The sequence below is a fragment of the Acanthochromis polyacanthus genome, chromosome 5 (genome assembly GCF_021347895.1).
Source record: "Acanthochromis polyacanthus isolate Apoly-LR-REF ecotype Palm Island chromosome 5, KAUST_Apoly_ChrSc, whole genome shotgun sequence".
In the NCBI taxonomy this organism is placed as follows: Eukaryota; Metazoa; Chordata; class Actinopteri; family Pomacentridae; genus Acanthochromis; species Acanthochromis polyacanthus.
Window position 1 is genome coordinate 2,251,704 of NC_067117.1, and position 22,529 is coordinate 2,274,232.

Here is a 22,529-nt window from a genome sequence, read left to right on the forward strand (position 1 = left end):
CTGAGTGGTGTTTGGAGGTCAGTTGTGTTCCACTCTCTGTTGTTAAAAACAATCCAAATGTTTGTTGAGGGTTTCATTCGGCTGTTTGGTCTTCCAGTGCTTGGCCTGACTGACTGCATTCAGCTGCACAGGTGAGGGGGCGGGGCCAAGGTGTGCTCCCATTGGTTTATTAACTTGGACTGACAGCTGTCCAATAAACACAGAACAGACTTTCTAAATGATGGTCAACAAAAACTACAGCAGTGACCCGTTTTACCTGGATTACAACCACATCAAGACAAAACTGCTCCAAAGAAAGACAAAATTACTGCAAAAAAGACAGAAAATCACTGCAAAATCCAACAAAAATGCCGAAAAGAGACACAAAATGATCAAAAATAGGCATATTATGGCTGTTAAGAAACTAAAAGAATGGTAAAAATACACAAAATGACCGCAAAGAGACCAAAAACGCCCCAAAAAACAGACAAACTTCTGCAAAGGCAAACAAAATGATCACAAAATGACGGCAAAAAAGCAAGAAAAGATGTGAAAGAAGCACAAAATTACTGCTACAGGACACAATATGACCAACAAGACAGAGAAAGAGACAAAGAACTGCTGCTGCAAAAAGAAAATTGCTGCAAAGAGACACAGAATGGAAACAAAGAGATAGAAAACAATCACAAAGAGACACAAAATCACTGCAAAAAGGCCCAAAACAATGAGAAAGAGGCATAAAATAACCACAAAAACCAACAAAACTGTTGCAGAGACACAAAATGACCACAAAAAGACACTAAATGAGTGCAAAAAGACACAAAATGATGAGAAAAAGGCAAAAATGACTAAAAAAAAAATGAACAAAATAACTGCATAAAGACACAAAATTATCAGAAAGAGACACAAAATGGCCAAAAGGAGACCAAACAACTGAAACAGCTGCAGTCCACCAGGCAAACCTCCATTCCTGGGCAGCTCAAACCTACAGACGTTAGCTAGCAGCCATTGTTAGCTTGTGTTTAATTGGTGTAACAGGCGTGTTGTGCATGAAATGAGTTGTGTGTCCCTGAGCAGCTCCCTCTTTGAGTTAAAGCCATATCTGCTGCTTCCTCCTTCAGACCGTCAGCCCTGTAATTCTCCCGGCCCTAATCTGGTATTATTATGCTAATGACGAGCAATCACAACACGTTTCGGCGCTAAATTGAAAAACGAGAGTGTTTCAAAAAGCAAACAGTGACAACGGCTTCACGTTCTGAATGCTCAGGGTTGAAATCCAGGAACGTTGAAGCTCCGAAGAGACTTTCAGACGAGTGGAAGTTCAGCTACAGATGAGAGAAAATCAGCAGTCTGATAATGGAGGTACATTTGATCAGTTTAATGATCCAGAATCCAGGCTCTGTGCATTTATTGTTGTTTATTTGCAGATTAACATGAAGCTGAATCACAAGTTTGTCGACAGTTTAGAAACAAAACAAAACACACCAACAAAATTTTTTAAAAACCACCAAGTCAGATTATTAAATGACTGCAATAAAACATCATTATTTTCCACCAGAACATCCACAATCAAATACAAATTATGTCCATATATCCCTGTCAAAGAGAAATGAAATGCACATTTGAAAAAAAAACTGATTTTTCCATCACCTCAGCTGGTTCCATAAACGCATCACGAACATGAGATTGAAGAAACATGAATTCAAATGAAAGGAAAGCAAACAGCAGATTCAGAAGGACATTAAAAGTCATTTACCGTTACGTTTTCATTCAACTCTTAAGTTGCAAAATAGTTTCTGAGGAAATAAAATGTGAAAACAGAAATATTTACAATAAAATGCAAAGAATAAAATGTGAATTTAGGGATTTCATGTGTCAAGCTGATACAGATGTACATTTTCTGTTTGTTGTTGATGTTTAAATATTTCACCTGTAAAAGTACACAAAGTAACTGCAAAAAGACACAAAAGTGATGAAAATATGGATTACAGGACTTCAGTTAATGATTATTTCAGGCTGATTATTTTCTCTGTCAATCATTTTGAGTATAAAATGTCAGAAAATACTAAAACAAGGAAATATCTGAATCCTCCACATCTCAACAATTCAACAGTTTGAACATGAACCAACCCTCAGACACTGGAAGTACTCTATTTGAGTTTAAGGAACTCTGCAGTGGTTCCAAAATCTAAAACCCAAACTCCAGCATGTATGGGCTCAGTGAATGTGGTCTGGACTCTGTGGAGGAGAGTCATGGTTTTAGAGACGCTGTAAAAATACAGAATACCTGCTCTGTGATCCAGATAAACTCCGATTCTGGAGGACTGAGGACCAGAGACAGAAGTTGTAGTGTTGTTGTAGTAAAATGAATAACTGTTGATGTCACAACGTAAAGCCCAAGATTTGTCATTTCTTCCAAACACACATTCCTTTGAGTCTCCTTTTCTGCAGATGTTCTTGTATGCGACCGCTACAGAAACTCCTTCTCTTCCTCTCCACTCCACCTCCCAGTAACAACGTCCAGTCAGACTCTCTTTACTCAGGACCTGCCAATAATCAGTGAATCTGTCTGGATGATCAGGATAAAGTTGTTTTGTCTCATTACTGTTACTTTTCTGTTCCCTTCAGATAATGACAGCCATGCGTTTGCTGTGTTTGGATCCAGAGTGATTTCTCTTGAATATTTTAAGAACTCTTCTCTGGTCTTTGGTTGTGGTTCTGACAGTAAAACATCCACTTCAGTGATTGCCAGTGAGATGTTTGTCCACGTGTCCCTCAGAATGTCCTGTAGTTGATCTCTGAGCTCTTTCACAGCTGCTGTCACGTCCTCAAAGTGTCTCAGAGGACGGATGTTGATGCTGAATGAGTGTGTGGACTCACTGAGTGCTGACACTGAGGGGTAGTTGAGGAGAAACTGGTTGTGATCTGGTGTATCTGAGAGCTGCTTCAGCTCAGCGTCTTTCCTCTTCAGATCTCTGATCTCCTGCTCCAGCTTCTCCTGAAGCTCTTTGACTCGACTCACTTCAGTCTCCTGCTGGGATCTGATCTTCTGCTCCACATCTCGGCCTCTTTTCAGGATGAGATGGATCATCTGGGTGAACATCTTCTCACTGTCCTCCACTGTTTTATGAGCAGATACATTGATATCCTCCAGCTCCTGTTGAAGCAGCTCCACATTTTCTGTCTGTCCTGGATTCTCTGCTGGATGTTCAGTCGACTCACTTCCAGCTCCTTCTGCTTCTTCTTCCTTTCTGCTGCTGCTGGGACTGTTTCATGTCCTTTATGTTCATCCATTGTGCAGAGATAACAGATCAACTGCTGATCAGTGAGACAGAAAATCTTCATCACCTCATCATGATGAGAGCAGATGTTCTCCTGGAGGTTCTTGGAGGGCTCCACCAGCTGGTGTTTCTTTAATGGAGGTGAATCATGGTGAGGTTGGAGGTGAATTTCACAATAAGAGGCCAAACAAACCACACAGGACTTGACAGCCTTCCTCTTCCTCCCAGTGCAGACATCACAGGCCACATCTTCAGGTCCAGCATAGCAGTGATCATCAGCAGCAGCTTGGAGTCCAGTCTTCTTCAGCTCCTCCACTAACTCTGCTAACAGGACGTTTTTCTCCAGGACAGGCCTCGGTGTGAAAGTCTTCCTGCACTGAGGACAGCTGTAGATTCTCTGACCATCCTCTCCATCCCAGTGTGTTTTAATGCAGTCCATGCAGTAGCTGTGTCCACAGGAAGTAGTGACCGGATCCTTCAGTAGATCCAGACAGATGGAACAAGAGAATTTCTTTGAATCCGGTTGATTTCTTTGCTGCGCCATTTCGTCTCTCGGTCACACAGACGGTTAGAGTTTCACTTTCTCATACCTGAAAATAGTCTGAGCTCTGATGTACAAATCATGTGTCCCTGCAGTGAACCGTTCCTGCCAGCCTCTTCCAGAGTGCAGATCTGAAGGGGAGGAACCAGGAAATGAGTGGAAATATGAGCTGTTGTGTTTGTAGATCAGGAAGAGGAGGGTTATCAGGCTGAGTTTGACTCCAGGAGGAGCAGAGAGACGCTGAGCGTTGAACCTTTTTTACAGCAGAACTCATTTCTCATTCAACCCTCAGACAACAGTTTAAAAAACTTACTCAGATTTCCTCACTGAGAAAAATATGAAAATATTACATGTTCACAATTTGCAGACTTTGGCTGATTCGCTTTTATGAACTGACATCGATCCTGATCCCAAGTGACAAATTTAACCCCTTAAATGGCAGTTTGTTTCTGTAATGTCACTGTTATTTATGATGAAAATACATATAAAATGAATTGTCTTTAATGTAATCAGTGGAAATTTCTAAATTCTGTCTTTTGATGATCATAATCAGGAATAGATCAAACATAACTCATGTTGATTCTGATGTTTATTTACAAACAGACTCAGATCAAGGAACTTAAGGACATAAAAAATGATGTATTTATAGTATTTTCTGACTATCACTTCATTACTTAATTTTTACGTAAACCAACATCAGTCTTGATCACAACACATAAATATGCATTAATTTTCAGGATTAAACCATTTAAATGGCAGTCTGTTTACATCGTCAAACACTGAAACAGTTTATATACTATTTGTGCTGAGAAGTATTTTTTTTCTCATCACAGTGTAGGATTGTCAGTGAACAAAAACATTTAGTTTCATGCTTTGTTATTAATATCTTGTGCAGCATCAGATTTTAATGAAAATAATCCCTTGAGACCTTAAGGACAATAGTAGTAGAAATAATAGTAATAATTAAAGCTGCAAGCATCGCTGAACTGACCCTCACACAACCATGTCGGAACATGGCGCATGTGGAGGTGTGGCACAAATTTCAAGGAGTTGAGACTTTGCTGACCAATGTCAGGGATGATATCAGAATTTCTAGCAACAGCACATGGAAATGTAATGACTACAACTTCCTGTTACCAGTAGGTGGCGGTATGATTGTTGCTAACTTTTGGACTGTCGTGGAGCTGAGCAGCTCCTTTAGCACGAGACTCAGACACCCTCAGTGCAAGAAGGAGCGCTACCACAGGTCCTTCATCCCCACTGCCATCAGACTGTAGAACACTACTGTGTAGTTGTTATTATGTGCAATATTTATTGTCTTGTTCTTGCACTTTCGTGACTTTTGCACTCCTCTGTTTTTTGTTTCTAAGAGCCCTGTAACACTAAATTTCTCCTTTGTGAGATCAATAAAGTCTATCTTATCTTATAAAGTCTATCTTAACATGGATGTCTTCAGACCCAGATTCTTGTCCAGCATCTGACATTTGGTCGGGATACTAGCAGCTAATCCGTCTTGTTAGTAATATGCTGAGTCACTGTGATGCTAAAGGCTAGTTAAAGCTAATCGCTAGGCTGCTATGGAGAATTTCACCCATTTAACTGACACTGAAGCACTTTGTTTTAGTGGAATTAGCATCCTTGAATGATAAAATGCAAATTAGTGTTAATATATTAATTTTTTTGTTAAAATGTTCAACATTATGTGAACTTGTAGTAATAAAGTAATTCATCTTCATGGTTTAATTGTAAAATCCAATTGATGTGAAGAGCTAAATGATAAATGTTCAGAGTAGAAGAGTGGTTTCAAAAGATAATCCATTCTAAAATACCTTGATATGGTAAAATATGATGTGTAGTTACTTTTTGTTGTTAAATACTAATTGTTATGGTATATGGTAGTTGAATTTATTGCACTTTAAAGTTTTTCCTTGTTTGTGGTTCTACATTGTGTAAAAATAAATTGAAGAAAGAAGTTAATGAGATCTCATGTTGGAAACCAAACAGAATGAGATAACTTACAACTCTGCACTGTTTATGTTTTTTTTTTTTTTTTTTGTATATTTAGTCTGAGATAGACGAACTCGTGACTGGATGGTGGTGGATGCGGTGTGGCCAACCATAGGACCTGCCTCAGAGGATGTCAGATTTGCTTGATCCACTTTTTGAAGCTCAGGTGAAACACATACATGAACCTGGCTGAGTCATTGAAGGTGTTTAATCCTAGAGGACCAAGATGGATGTTGGTGTCTCCATCTACCCCACCCTGGTAGGACCAGAGGTGCTACACTTCCTTGATGTCACTGTCAGATTGTAAAAATATAAACAATACAGAAAATGAAATATTGTCGTTTATTTGCAGATTAAATTTGTCAACAGTTTAGAAGCAAAACAAACACACCAACAAATGTTTAAAAATCACCAAGTCAGATTATTAAATGACTACTGACTGCAATAAAATATTATTTTCCACCAGAAAATCCACAATAAAACACAAATCCAACACATTTTGTACACATATCCCCGTAAAAGAAAAATGAAATGCACATTTGAATAAAAAGCTGATTTTTCCATCACCTCAGCTGGTTCCATAAATGCATCACTAACATGAGATTGAAGAAACATGAATTCAAGTCAAAGGAAAGCAAAGACCAGATTCTGAAGGACATTAAAAGTTATTTACTGGTAGGTTTTCATTCAACTCTTAAGTTGCAAAATAGTTTCTGAGGAAATAAAATGTGAAAACAGAAATATTTACAATAAAATGCAAAGAATAAAATGTGAATTTAGGGATTTCATGTGTCAAGCTGATACAGATGTACATTTTCTGTTTGTTGTTGATGTTTAAATATTTCACCTGTAAAAGTACACAAAGTAACTGCAAAAAGACACAAAAGTGATGAAAATACGGATTACAGGACTTCAGTTAATGATTATTTCAGGCTGATTATTTTCTCTGTCAATCATTTTGAGTATAAAATGTCAGAAAATACTAAAACAAGGAAATATCTGAATCCTCCACATCTCAACAATTCAACAGTTTGAATCCAAAACCCACAAAACATTCAGTTTCTTCTCAGATACGAAAAATGAAATCCAGAAATGTTTCAGAAGCTGAAAGCAGATTTAAAAATGACTGAAACATTTAAGAATCAACCAGTTCTGTTGTCATGTGACTAATTAATGCTGCAACTACAGAAGTAAACTGTAGATCATGAACTTAAATCAGGGCTGAACATGAACTGACCCTCAGACACTGGAAGTACTCTGTTTGAGTTTGAGGAACTCTGCAGTGGTTCCAAAATCTAAAACCCAAACTCCAGCATGTATGGGCTCAGTGAATGTGGTCTGGACTCTGTGGAGGAGAGTTATGGTTTTAGAGACGCTGTAGAAAGACAGAATACCTGCTCTGTGATCCAGATAAACTCCGATTCTGGAGGACCGAAGACCAGAGATGGGAGTTTGTATGTTGTTGTACCAAAACGTATCACCGATGCTGTCACAACGTAAAGCCCAAGATTTGCCATTTCTTCCAAACATACACCCATCTGGGTTTCCTGTTCTGCAGATGTTCTTGTATGCGACCGCTACAGAAACTCCTTCTCTTCCTCTCCACTCCACCTCCCAGTAACAACGTCCAGTCAGACTCTCTTTACTCAGGACCTGCCAATAATCAGTGAATCTGTCTGGATAATCGGGATAATGTTGTTTTTTCTCATTAATGTTACTTTTCTGTTCCCTTCAGATAATGACAGCCATGCGTTTGCTGTGTTTGGATCCAGAGTGATTTCTCTTGAATATTTTAAGAACTCTTCTCTGGTCTTTGGTTGTGGTTCTGACAGTAAAACATCCACTTCAGTGATTGCCAGTGAGATGTTTGTCCATGTGTCCCTCAGAATGTCCTGTAGTTGATCTCTGAGCTCTTTCACAGCTGCTGTCACGTTCTCAAAGTGTCTCAGAGGACGGATGTTGATGATGGATGAGTGTGTGGACTCACTGAGTGCTGACACTGAGGGGTAGTTGAGGAGAAACTGGTTGTGATCTGGTGTATCTGAGAACTGCTTCAGCTCAGCGTCTTTCCTCTTCAGATCTCTGATCTCCTGCTCCAGCTTCTCCTGAAGCTCTTTCACTCGACTCTCTTCAGTCTCCTGCTGGGATCTGATCTGCTGCTCCACATGTTGGCCTCTATTCTGGATGAGATGGATCATCTGGGTGAACATCTTCTCACTTTCCTCCACAGTTTTATCAGCAGAGACATTGATGTCCTCCAGCTCCTGTTGAAGCAGCTCCACATCTTTCTGTCTGTCCTGGATTCTCTGCTGGATGTTCAGTCGACTCACCTCCAGCTCCTTCTGCTTCTTCTTCCTTTCTGCTGCTGCTGGGACTGTTTTGTGGCCTTTATGTTCATCCACTGTGCAGAGATAACAGATCAACTGCTGATCAGTGAGACAGAAAATCTCCATCATCTTATCATGATGAGAGCAGATGTTCTCCTGGAGGTTCTTGGAGGGCTCCACCAGCTGGTGTTTCTTGAGTTGAGCCACATCATAGTGAGGTTGGAGGTGATTGTCACAGTAGGAAATCAGGCAGCCGAGACAGGACTTGACAGCTTTCATCTTCCTCCCAGTGCAGACATCACAGGCCACATCTTCAGGTCCAGCATAGCAGTGATCATCAGCAGCAGCTTGGAGTTCAGTCTTCTTCAGATCCTCCACTAACTCTGCTAACAGGACGTGTTTCTCCAGGACAGGCCTCGGTGTGAAAGTCTTCCTGCACTGAGGACAGCTGTAGATTCTCTGACCATCCTCTCCATCCCAGTGTGTTTTAATACAGTCCATGCAGTAGCTGTGTCCACAGGAAGTAGTGACCGGATCCTTCAGTAGATCCAGACAGATGGAACAAGAGAATTTCTCTGCATCCAGTTGATTTCTTTGCTGCGCCATTTCTCCTCTCGGTCACACAGACTGTTTGTGTTTTTTTTACTTCCTCGTACCTGAAACTAGTCTGAGCTCTGATCTACAAGTCATCTGTTTCTGCAGTAAACGATTCCTGTCAGCTTCTTCCAGAGTGCAGATCTGAAGGGGAGGAACCAGGAAAGGTGTGGAAATATGAGCTGTTGTGCTTGTAGATCAGGAAGAGGAGGGTTATCAGGCTGAGCTTCATTCCAGGAAGAGCAGAGAGACGCTGAGTGTTGAACATTTTTACGACAGAGCTCATTTCTCATTCAACCCTCAGACGAGTTTAAAAAACTTACTCAGATTTCCACACTGATAGAAATACAAAAATACTATGTGTTCACTGGGGTTATAACTTTTTGAACTTTTTTTCCAAAATCAAAGTCCTGCATCATGACTGGATGAACTTTTTGGTATAATTGAAGAAACCAAACTCCATTTTCAACACTCTTTTAAAAAAGTCCCCTAGAAACAAAAAAGTATTAAATACACATTACAGCCAATGACATGGCTTATAAAGTGAAAGCAAGAATATAAACTGATACTCCAGTATATTATGATGGCAGTACAACTTATCATTGATCCATTATCAGTCATACTGACTTGTAATGGCCCTTGTGATAACGTAGCACGGTTTTGCATTTCATATCACTGACTGTAATGTGTATACTGAAAGCCAGGTGGTCAAGCCGCTCTTGGTTTGTTGTATGGCAGCTGAGTCCTTCAGGGAGCTGTCAAAGATCTTGCCCAGGCTCTTAACTAGTTTTTTGGTCACTGATGGAATGGTGGTCTCTCCCAGGGCAAAGCGGAACCAGCTGGACACTTTACCCTTTTTCAGGACCAGAGACCTGGACTGAGCAGGCTTGAAGTCATCCTTGCTCACGAGTTCAGCTGTTCAAGCTCCTGAAGGAGCTACAAGCATCCTGGAACAGATGTCATCACTGTAAAGTCATCCATTCAGGCTCTTATGGGGGGCTGTCGAGTCCCAGATCTTGATCTGGGCCCTCTGCATTCACCTCGGCAGACTTAACAATCATGTTCATGGCCAATGAGAAAAGAGTTACCAGGATTGCACAGCCAGTAATTATCCCCTTCTCAAGGCGATGCCAGGCAGATGTTACTTGGCCTGAGGAGATTCGCTCACTGAAGCTGTTACAATAGTTCAAAATGAGGTTGCGGATCTTGTCAGGAACATGGTGTCTTACCAGTGTTTCAACGAGCTTGTGTGGGATAGATCCGTAGGTGCTGACTAAGTCGAGTCTGAGAGCTGCCAGGTCTCCTTTGTTCTCTCTTGCCTCCCGGATCAACAGCGTCACCACACCCATGTGCTCCAGACATCCAGGTACTCCTGGGACTCCTCCGTTCTGGACTGAGGTATTGATGTAGGTGTTCTTCAAGAGGAAGTCTGTCAAACGTCGGGACATGATCTTGAAAAAGATCTTGCTCAATGTTGTGAGAGCCCTCCTCTTTCGGGATCCAGACTCCCCTCAGCATACCTCCACTGTGCAGCAACTCTCCCTCTATGCCAGATCACCTTCAGGATCTTCCAGAGATGTCTGAGGAGCTGTGGTCACTGCCTGTAGACTTTGTAGGGGATACTACTGGGTCCAGGGGCAGAGCTAGATCTTGCTGTTCTTCCACCGCGCCAAATTCAAACCTGTGCCAAAAATTCAGCATTTGTACTAACAGTCCTGCATCTCCCAACCCTAAAACGCACCAGCAGGGATACAAGTAATGTCTTCTTAAGAAAAAAAATAAGTCATCAAATTTTCACCATTTCTTAGAGTACAAACAGGAAGAATTTCAACTAATTACATGCAAAATGTGGTTCCATCAAGAAAAATGACCAAATCAAAGCTAAAAATTTTGATATTTCACCATTCTTAATTCAAAAACATGCAAAAAATTAAACATTTGCACCAACAATCCTACAACTCTGAACCCTAAAACCCACCAGCAGGGATAGAAGATAAGTTTTCTTTGCAAATACATCAATAAATCTGCTAAATTCCACCATTTCTTGGAGAACAAACAGGAAGAATTTCAACTTGTTTTGTGCAACATGTGGTTGGACTCCATCCCTCCTTCCCCTCGTTCTTCTTTCACAGCTCATCAAACCCAATCACTCCGGCGGCCTCCGGTTTAGTTAAAGAATTGCAGAGTTGCGGGGCTGTGAAAACCTCCCCCAGATGTTCGGTCCACATGACCAGAGAAAGACAGTGGAGCCGGCGGGGGCTGCTCTGGCCACCACCAACTAATTAAAGAAAAACTCCCACAGTCCACTGTTTCTCTAGGTGTGTTATTTTGAGGGGAAAGCCACGCGACCCGTGAACAGAATGAGTCAAGTGACCCGCGAAAGGCCGCAGGAAATGGAGTCTGGAGGACGAGCCGGGCCGAGATGACGGCAACAGAAACAGAGAAAAAAAAGAGAAAAGGTGTCCGAGACAGAGAGACGGGAAATTGAAGGAGGGAAGGAGGAAGAAAAGGCCGGGAATTAGCAGAACACAATAGTAATAATGACGGGTCACGGCGTGGGTGGAGGAGACAATCCACAGGAAGCAGTGATGAGTTTGGTCCGTTGGCAGCAGGAGACTAAAACAAGTTCATCTTTAATAGAAGAAACAACATAAAGGGACAAACAGAAAATTAATGTCAACCTGGAAACAACTCAGAAATCACTATTATGTGAAGTTATTATTTTGTGATGACGAAGCCGCTCTGACAAAACTGATCCCGCAGGAGTCAATCTCTAATTTTAGCCGTAGTTTACTTTGGCCGTATCATTTATTGATCTACCTCAACCGGCTGCAGGTGGAAACTCACACAGAGCCACAAAAATATGTAAAAAATTTCCCACAAAAATATGTAAAATCAGCACAAATAGATGTAAAATCACCATAAAAAGATGTAAAATCACCACAAAAAGATGTGAAATGACTACAAGAAGTATGTAAAATCAGCACAAAAAGATGCAAAATTACCAAAAAAAGATCTAAAATTACAACAGAAAGGAGTAAAATCACCACAAAATAATCTAAAATCACAAAAAAATGTGAAACCACCACAAAAATGAGTGAAATTACAACAAAAAGCTGCAAAATCACCACAAAAAAGATGTGAAATCACCTCTATCAGCTGCAAAATCATCACAAGATGTAAAATTTCTACAACATGTGAAATCACCACAAAAAGATGCAAAAATTACCAATAAAAGATGTAAAACTACAACAAAAAGATGAAAACTCACCACAAAATACATGTGAAATCACAACAAATGGGAGGTGATAAATATTTGATGTTTATTTTTTCTGACACTAATGAGCTGTTAAATAGTTAATAATCTTATGAAACACATCGGGGGCATAGTTCTCGTCTTGTTTGTATCCCGTGTCCCAGTAGAACTCCAATTTGCCCTTTGTGCCGCTTTGTTTCTCGTCCACGTAACTGCTGAGCCGGTTCAGTGCAGTAAAAACACTCGGATGGTAATAAAATGCCAATAACCCGGTGTGATCCAGCGTTACTGCCCCCCGGCCCAACATTTAGCCTCTAGGCCCCTCATCCGTGATGAAGCTCACTGCCAGCTAAAGACCGCAGAGGTTGCTTTTATTTTACCGCCCCGATGCTTTGTCCATCTGACGAACGTACACATGCAGAAATAAATGCACTTTTTATTTAAACTACACCTGCGAGAGCTTCCTTCAGACGCAGTTTCAGTTCTGATGAATCCCGTTGCTCGTTAAAACTTAAAATACAGCGGCGAAATATGAAGCGGGAGGGTTCTTCATTGGTAACTGGAACATTTGGACCTTAAAAGAAAAAGAAAAAATATTGCCTTTTCTTTTTCTCTAATCTCCATCGAGACAGATACATTCAACACAGAAAAAGATGTGAAATCACCACAAAGAAGATGTAAAATCACCACAAACAAGATGTAAAATCACCACAAAGAAGATGTAAAATCACCACGAAAGATGTAAAGTCACAACAGAATAAGTATAATCACCACAAAAAATGTAAATCGCCACAAAAAGATGTGAAATCACCACAAAAATGTGAAATCACAGCAATGAATGTGAAATCACCACACAAAAAAAATTACTACAAAATAATGTGTCATCCCCACCAAAAGAGGTGAAATCATCACAAAATGATCACAAAATAATGTAAAATCACCACAAAACCATGTGAAATCACAACAAGAAAGAGGTAAAATCACACCAATAGATGCGAAATCGGCACAAAAACATGTAAAATCAACGCAAAAAGATGCTATATCACCACCAAAAAATCATCCCAAAAATCTGTCAAAACACCATTAAAACGTGAAATCACATCAGAAGTGAAATCACCACAAAAAATGTGTAAAATCACCACAGAAAGTTATAAAATCACCACAAAAGCGTGAAATCACAACAAAAAGATGTGAAATCACCACAAAACAATGTAAGATCACCATATAAAGATGTGAAATAAACGCACAAACCTGTGCTTTTCATTTATACCTACACTTAAATTACATCTGCAAGAGCTTCCTTCAGACTTAATTTCATTTTCTTAAACCCGACCAATAAATCCCGTAGCTCGTAATCAATGTAAATAAAGCCGTTCCCGGACAGAGTGGGAATAGGGAGGGTTCTTCATTTACAGTTGGAACATTTGGACCTTAAACTAAAATAAAACATTGCCTTTCCTCTTTCCTCTAATCTCCATCCAGATGCATAAATTCACACGGTGCTGCGCAAAATGAAGAAACCGCCCACCGCTGCTTCTGCTGCTGCTGTTAAATATTAACATAACAAACAAGGGAAAAACAGAATGAAAAAAGCTCCAACACATTAGAGGTTATTGGAGGTCATGTTCTACATTCTAGAGAGCGACCGGTGAAGCACCGAGCGTCGGTGGTTGAACTGAATAACTAAGAGTCGCCTGCTGGGAACGTTTCTGCTCTAGAACCACAGGAGCTGCTGGAGGTTCTGCTGCCGGAGGTTTTTGTAACGAGCAGCTGAATCCAGGAACCGGTAATGAGCCGGCAGAACGACGAGGACAACCAACCGCTGTGTTTGTGGTATTTGGGGAATATCGATGAGGGTTCGTCAGACAACAAGATGGATATACATGTCTGGAAGTCGGTTTTTCTGCCAATAGTTCTTGTGCTGCAACCACCAGTTGATTTTCAGAAATCATATGAATGTTTGCAGCTGTTCTGCTAACACTCTGTTATGTAAAGTACGAAAGATGCAAAAATCACCACAAAAACAAGTGAAATCACAACAAAAAGATGTAAAATCACCACAAAATAATCTAAAATCACCACAAAAACGTGTAAAGTCACCATAGAAAGACGTGAAATCACCACAAAAAGATGTAAAATCACCAAAAATGACGACAAATCACCACTAAAATGTGAAATCGCCTTGAAAAGATGTGAAATCAACACAAGAGGTGAAATCACCACAAAAGATGTCAAGTCACCACAAGATGTAAAATCATGATAAAAATGTGAAATCACCACAAAACAAGTGAAATCACAAGATGTAAAATCACCACAAAAACAGGCGAAATCACCACAATAAGATGTAAAATCACCAGCTGATATAGTTCTACTTTCAGAAATCAGCAGAACAGGAAATGGTGACGAAAACAATGCTTAAATGATTTAACGTACTTTAAATACTGAATTTTTATGTGAATTTAGAATTCCATTGGGGCTATAAGGCAGTGAGAGTCCCTGTTGAACATTTAGTTCACTCCCAGACAACCTGCTGAGACTTTATTTGACCCTCGTCAGGTTGGATCCATGTCAGACCTCCGGCGGCATGAAAGGGAATTATTAGGAAGTTAGCAGCAGCAGATCAAACGAATTCTGTCTGTCAGATCGACAGCAACGCTTTCTGGATCAGATCAACTGATTCTGTCTCTGCTTCCTATTTTCGTCCCTTTTCCATAATAATTAACTGACCAAAGTTAGATTTTGCTGCTGAAATTCAAATAAAAAAATGCACAAAACGCACAAAAAGCCTGAGAACAGGATGAATGAAACGTTACAGGAAAGCTAACGTTTGTAGATTCATTATTTATTTGTAGTTTTCTTGACCGTTAATCACAGCAAACCCGCCTCTCTCCAACGCCAAGCTGACAATAACATAAGCTCCCAAGGCCATTTGTCAAGCTGATTTTTGCACATTTGTCATTTATGCACCGCTGCCGATTCATCACTCCTGCTGCTGCTTCTACACCTCAGCTGTTCCCGAGGTTGTTACGGCGCAGCGATCCTTTATCTGCTTCCGTCGCAGTTTATGTTGAGTTTGCAGCTATTCAGGAACGTGTCGGCAGGACAAATGTGACTTGGTGATAGATTTTCAGAAACCATAAGAACATTTGCAGGTACTCTGCTACCACTCTGTTAAGTAAAGTACAAAAGATGCAAAAATCACCACGAGAATGAGTGAAACCACCACAAAAAGATGTAAGATCACCATTAAAAGATGCTAAATCATGACAAAAATACATGAAATCACTACAAAAAAGATGTAAAATCACCACAAAAAGATGGAAAATCACCACAAAAAGATATAAAATCACCACAGAAAGATGCTAAATCATGACAAAAATACATGAAATCACTACAAAAAAAGATGTGAAATCACCACAAAAAAGATGTGAAATCATCACCGAAAAGATGTAAAATCACCACAAAAAGATGTAAAATCACCACAAAAAGATGTAAAATCACCACGAAAAGATGTAAGATCACCATTAAAAGATGCTAAATCATGACAAAAATACATGTGAAATCACCACAAAAAGATGGAAAATCACAGCAAAAAGATATAAAATCACCACAGAAAGATGCTAAATCAACACAAAAAGATGGAAAATCACAACAAAAAGATGGAAAATCACCCACAAAAAGATGGAAAATCACCACAAAAAGATATAAAATCACCACAGAAAGATGCTAAATCAACACAAGATGGAAAATCACCACAAAAAGATGCAAAAGCAACACACAAAACATGTAAAATCACCACAAAAAATGTGAAACCACAGCAATAAGACGAAAATCGCAAAAAATATGAATTCAGCACGAAATATGTAAAATCAACACAAAATAATGTAGCATGATGTGAAATTGCCACAAAAAGCTAAATCCTTACGAAATAATGTCAAATCCCCCACAAAAAAGTGGTGATACACCATAAAAAATGCAACATCACCACAAAAAGATGTAAAATCACCAGGAACGTGTCGGTGCCATAAACGCGACTTGTGTTAAACTGTGGATTGGAGTTTGTGAAGTGTGAGATAAATGTTGGATTGTTTGTGTGTCTTAAAGGAGCTTCAGAGTTCCTGTGTGTGTCTGTGCGTAGCCGTGGAACCGAGGAGCTGCCGTCTGGTAAAGCCTCCACCTGCTCACACTCCGGTGGTCTTCCACTGTGGGTGGGAGTTCGGCAGCACCTTGGTGGTCTCTTAAATCCCCGACTCCTCCGTGGTCGGGTTGAGCCGAGGCATGTGTGTGCACGTTTCAGAGCAACTGTATGGACAGTTTTTTTTTTTTAATACAGCCGGTGCTCCAACGCTTCCCAGCATTCAGCGTTGTGAGACTGATTGGAGGAGCTCTGAAGGTTTGCGTGGGTTTAGCAGAGCTCATCATGCGTGGTCCAGCAGACATCCCGGAGTTAGCTGAAGTTTCACACCTGAAAGAAGTTGAATCTGCTGCATTCTGATGATTAGCACCTCGTTTCTCTTTATCTGCTTTCCAGTTCGACATTTTTATGTAGTGTGAGTTGAACTTCAGCAAACCTCTGGTGCTGTGACTGTTCACACAGTTTTAAGCTGTAGGTCACAGTATTTTTTCAGGTGGAAAACAAACTACCACTGAACGCTCACAGATTTCTACAACTTTGAATTCCTCCAACCTGATGGAGACTGCTCTGTCTAACTTATTTAACGTCAAAAAACCTGCAAAAATCCTAAAGTTTGCTTCAGGTAAACACCTGAAATAAGCTGTAATGTGCTGTATGTTGATGATAAGCTTCATATGTACATGTAGTGAAACTACAAATGTTAGCTCTTCTGTATTGTTTCACTCAATCTGTTCTCAAGCGTTTTGTGTTTTGAGCATTTTTCACGTTTCCATGTTAAAATCACCACAAAATAGGTACACACGTGGACAAAATTGTTGGTACCCCTCAGTTAAAGAAGGAAAAACCCACAATTCTCACTGAAATCACTTGAAACTCACAAAAGTAACAATAAAAATTTATTGAAAATTAAATAATCAAAATCAGCCATCACTTTTGAATTGTTGATTAACATAATTATTTAAAAAAACAAACTAATGAAATAGGGCTGGACAAAAATGATGGTACCCATAACTTAATATTTTGTTGCACAACCTTTTGAGGCAATCACTGCAATTAAACGATTTCTGTATTTGTCAATGAGCGTTCTGCAGCTGTCAACAGGTATTTTGGCCCACTCCTCATGAGCAAACAGCTCCAGTTGTCTCAGGTTTGATGGGTGTCTTCTCCAAATGGCATGTTTCAGCTCCTTCCACATATGTTCAATGGGATTCAGATCTGGGCTCATAGAAGGCCACTTTAGAATAGTCCAACGCTTTTCTCTCAGCCATTCTTGGGTGTTTTTGGCTGTGTGTTTTGGATCGTTGTCCTGTTGGAAGACCCATGACCTGCGACTGAGACCAAGCTTTCTGACACTAGGCAGCACATTTCTCTCCAGAATGCCTTGATAGTCTTCAGATTTCATCGTACCTTGCACACTTTCAAGACACTCTGTGCCAGATGCAGCAAAGCAGCCCCAAAACATTACTGAGCCTCCTCCATGTTTCACCGTAGGGACAGTGTTCTTTTCTTCGTATGCTTGGTTTTTGAGCCTATGAACATAGAGTTGATGTGCCTTACCAAAAAGCTCCAGTTTGGTCTCATCTGTCCAAAGGACATTCTCCCAGAAGCTTTGTGGCTTGTCAACATGCATTTTTGCAAATTCCAGTCTGGCTTTTTTATGAGTTTTTTTCAGCAGTGGTGTCCTCCTTGGTCGTCTCCCATGAAGTCCACTTTGGCTCAAACAACGACGAATGGTGCGATCTGACACTGATGTACCTTGGCCTTGGAGTTCACCTTTAATTTCTTTGGAGGTTGCTCTGGGCTCTTTGGATACAATTCCAACGATCCGTCTCTTCAATTTGTCATCAATTTTCCTCTTGCGGCCACGTCCAGGGAGGTTGGCTACTGTCCCGTGGGTCTTGAACTTCTGAATAATATGAGCCACTGTTGTCACAGGAACTTCAAGCTGTTTAGAGATGGTCTTATAGCCTTTACCTTTAAGATGTTTGTCTATCATTTTTTTTCGGATGTCCTGGGACAATTCTCTCCTTCGCTTTCTGTTGTCCATGTTCAGTGTGGTACACACCTTTTCACCAAACAGCAGGGTGACTACTTGTCTCCCTTTAAATAGGCAGACTGACTGATTATGAGTTTGGAAACACCTGTGATGTCAATTAAATGACACACCTGAGTTAATCATGTCACTCTGGTCAAATAGTTTTCAATCTTTTATAGAGGTACCATCATTTTTGTCCAGGCCTGTTTCATTAGTTTGTTTTTTTAAATAATTATGTTAATCAACAATTCAAAAGTGATGGCTGTTTTTGATTATTTAATTTTCAATAAATTTTTATTTATTGTTACTTTTGTGAGTTTCAAGTGATTTCAGTGAGAATTGTGGGTTTTTCCTTCTTGAACTGAGGGGTACCAACAATTTTGTCCACGTGTGTAAAATCACCACAAAAGATGTAAAATCACCACACAAAAGATGTGAACTGAACCACTTCTGTCCGAAGGAGTCAAAGATAAACCAGAAGACCTTCAACAAATCTCTGAAAGGACTAAACTACATGAATGTTTTTATTGCGACAAAAATCTGAGTGTTTCAATGATGCCAGAGTTCTAGGAGTCACTACAAACTGAACACTGCCATCATAAACATGGTCTGTACTAGTAAACTTTTGTTCATGCCTGTACAAAACATGTTTCATATCCTCAGATGTGAAGAGTTAACAACTCACAAAAAACATCCAAATTGACTAAAAAGTGGATCAAAATGGAATATAAGTTGCTCGGATATGACCCAAAAATTGTGCAAAACGACTAAAAATTGGTCCAAAAAGACTAAGAATTCAAAATGACTGAAACCTGTCCAAATTGACTCAGAAATGACTTGAAACCTGTCAAAAATTACTTTAAAAATGGTTGAAAATGACTCAAAATTGTTGAGAAATGACTCCGTTAGTGGTAAAGAAATGGTTCCATCAGGCTAGAATGAAGATTCTGGACTGGTCCCCCCAAATTCCTGACTTAAACCCATTGAGAACCTGAAAGACGAGTCAGACTTGAGTCAGTTAAATCCAAGGTATAATGATACTGCCATTACCATGCTTGACGGCAGGTATAGAGTCCAGATGAGTCGAACATAAACCAGAAGAACTGAACTGAGCTGCCAATGGACAAGTGAAACTTGACTTCTTGCCTGTAGCATCGCTTTAGCTTAGCTCCGGCGCTGTGAAACCGTCCACACACGTACAGTTCTGATCTGCAGGTCATGTGTGTTCAAGAAGCATTCCAAACCAAACACGCCGTCGCCGCAGCAACACATGTAAAACACCGGAAAATATCCTCAAAGCGTAGAAACAGGCTTCGTGTGGACGTAAAAAGCACCGGACCACCTGTGCAGACAGCTGGACTCATTAAAGCAGGAGGACGGCAGGATCTGCTCCATCACATGAACGAGAGATGGACGAATGAAAAACACGGCCGAGTCACCTTTAGTGGCACTTTTTCACTCTATCATAGTCCGAAATGACAAACAACATTCATAAAGCGATTAATTTAGCTTTAAATATCATTAATCCTGCTCATAAGAGTATAAATAATAAGAAAACAGATTAAAAAATAGCAGCTGCTGCCTGATTCCAGCTCCATGGAGGGTTAGCTTTGTTTTGTTTTGTGATGGTTGACATCAAGAATTTATTATTATTATTATTATTATTATTTTTACAGATCTTTTGCTTAAAAACAAAGTAAAGTTTAGGGTGTGTATGTTTCAGCTTCTTTAAACTGCCTTCAATATTTTTTTCAACACAAGTTTGAGCTTTTTTCTGTCTTTTTCTGTTTCATTTTGCCTCCTTGTAAAGCACATTGAGACTCTTGAAACTGCTCTAAATTTGCCTGTAGCGTTTCTAGAAACTGTGTGATATAATCCTTGAAATTGGTCAACTACGTCTCAACACCTTGACATTTCTGTCACACCTTGACGTGCGCCGTCCCGACATGCATGGATGTGCGAAGACCCGTTCAGCGATGCTTGCAGCTTTAATTATTAATCTTTTAGTCTCTTTCTGCTGGCTCCCAGTATGTTTCAGCCTCTTTAAACCCTCTCAAAGTATGTTTTAGTCTCCATTTTTTAAACACCAATTTGAACATTTTTCTGTCTTTTTATAAGACTCATCCGTTTCATTTTGCCTCCTTGTAAAGCACGTTGTAACTCTGAAAACTGCTCTAAATTTGAACCTACCGTTGCTACAAACTGTGTTGAAATTGCTGAAGTAGGTTTCACTAAATTGACATTTCTGTCACACCTCGATGAGCGTCACATGCCAACACATGTGGGTGTGTGAGGACCTGATCAGTGCTGCTTGCAGCTTTAATTATTATTTAAATTTCAAGCATGCAAGCTGCAGCATAAACTCATCTTCTCTCATCTTAATTTTGACTCTACTCCTACAAAATGTGTTTGAGCCCAGCACAGGATTGCGACGTGCAGACTGACAACCGTTTGAGATGTGCTGCTTGCTTTGTGAAACCCTCGGTGGGTTTTCCAGCGGGCTCGCTATAGATTTTGTCACTGCTTTGTCGGAGCCCAATGACAACTGCTGCAGCAGCTCACATCAGAGGCTGCAGACAGTTTGCACAAAGAGAAGACGGCGCTCCGACAGGCTCAGCGTGACACTCCGTCATACAGACAATATGGATAATCTATAAGCTTTTGTATCCTTTTTGTAAGCATCGCAGTCGAACTGAGAGGAATGCTGTCTTTTCACAAAATGTTCACACTCAGAAGCTGCTTCACTGTCTGACCTGTTTGCCACTGAGAAGATGAAGCTAAAGGCCTTGGAAGTCAGCCGTTATTAAACCTGCAACCTTCCAGACGGCTGCACCGAGGAGCAAAATTAATGTGTTAGCGGCTACGTTAAGCCTAAAGTCGAGAGTTTTCAGTGTCAGGAAGGTAAAAGGTTCTGTTCAGAGTTTAGGATTTAAATGGGCTGTAGAAGTGTCACCTCTTAGTCAGTTCTCCGCCTGATATTAGGGTTTTCCTTCTGCAAAACTGTTGAGCTGAATGTTAATAATCTCACTGAATGAAGCCGTGCAGCAACAGTATGACAAACCTGCATGTAAAGGTAAGGGCCTGTCAATCATAGTATTTGGTTTCAACTTCGGTAGATCTGTGTAAAATGCTCTTTTCACTGTTTTTCAACTAATTTCTGATCACTAGGGCTGGCCCAAATAGCAGTTTCTGGGCTCTGGGCTAATATACAGAATATTAGGTATATTAGGATCGGTTCCTCTAGTAACGCCTGATGTGGGGGCCTGTCGGGTGAATTCATGAGACAAATACTGTTCGCGCGACATCATCCACCAGCAGCTGGCGTAGTGTTCACTTGTTGTCATGGTTATAGTGACGTTGTGCCGCTATCTGGCAATGATACAGAAATCTTGAACAAATCCATGGATCCAGACTATGAGCCACATCACTGCCAAAATCTAATCAGGTGGTCCTTGTGTCATTTCTGACTTTCCCTGGAAATTTCATGGTAATCTGTTAGTCCGTTTTTGATTAAAGTTGCTAACAGACAGACGGACAAATGTATGCTAGTTGTCACATAACTACGCTGCGTTCCTTGGAGGAGTAAATATCAAGTTTTGCATCACTGAAAATCAATGCAACATCACTTGGTTAAACAAAAGCAGCAGTTTGTCATCATGTATGGTGGATTGATCGCTGTGACAGGTGACCAACCAAGAAAGTTGGTAGAACAAAAGATACTGTGGAGCCCTGTTAGTGTGCCAAAGATGATGCTGAAATATGAACCAACCCTAACTATACATGTGAACTCAGATATATTTTTGTGAACACAGTCATCATTACTGATCTAAATGAGCCACATTTCTAAGAAACAATCACAATTTAAAGAGGACAAACTGAAAAACTCCGGTTCACAGTGTTCATCTAGTGAAACGGTTGCATTAAAACTATAAAAACAACCTCTTTTTCTACAACAAACTGCAGAAATGAAACGTGTGTCGCCGCCTCATCCACAACACTTCCACTCCCACGGCATCGGGTCGGTTCTCGGCTCAGTTCTGCATTTACTAACTGCTCCCTGCGGCTGCCGGTGAATATTTTTAAATGGAAGACCGTCACGGCAGCCCGTAATGACCTGTTTGCTCCCTTCATTAACTGTCACTTTAGATTGTCGGGAACGATTCCTCCGACACAAAGTGCAGGTCGGATTAATCGTGCGACTCCGACAAACGGCCCAATAAAAGCCCTTCCAGATATCATCGCTTCGAGCCGCTTGCGAGATACGATTCTTCTCCATAATCTGCCGTAATAAAAAGGGTTTCTCTTTTATGGCCGGGCTGTTTACGTGGTTTATCTGCAGGATAACAGCAGCGGAAACAGAGAGGTTTGGGAATG

General features: G+C 40.4%; 2 protein-coding genes across 2 annotated transcripts; both read right to left on the reverse strand.

The window, feature by feature from the left end:
- Nucleotides 1-1,342: 1,342 nt before the first annotated feature.
- Nucleotides 1,343-3,967, reverse strand: LOC127534119 (tripartite motif-containing protein 16-like). Its single transcript, XM_051948552.1, is given in 3 exon segments — nucleotides 1,343-2,566; nucleotides 2,569-3,156; nucleotides 3,159-3,967. Coding segments are annotated over 3 exon segments (1,671 nt in total). The 5' UTR covers nucleotides 3,805-3,967; the 3' UTR covers nucleotides 1,343-2,129.
- A 2,164-nt stretch (nucleotides 3,968-6,131) lies between these two features.
- LOC110959296 (tripartite motif-containing protein 16-like) lies at nucleotides 6,132-9,197 on the reverse strand. The gene is given in 2 exon segments (XM_051948551.1): nucleotides 6,132-7,520; nucleotides 7,523-9,197. Coding segments are annotated over 2 exon segments (1,692 nt in total). The 5' UTR covers nucleotides 8,742-9,197; the 3' UTR covers nucleotides 6,132-7,047.
- Between the last annotated feature and the right edge of the window lie 13,332 nt (nucleotides 9,198-22,529).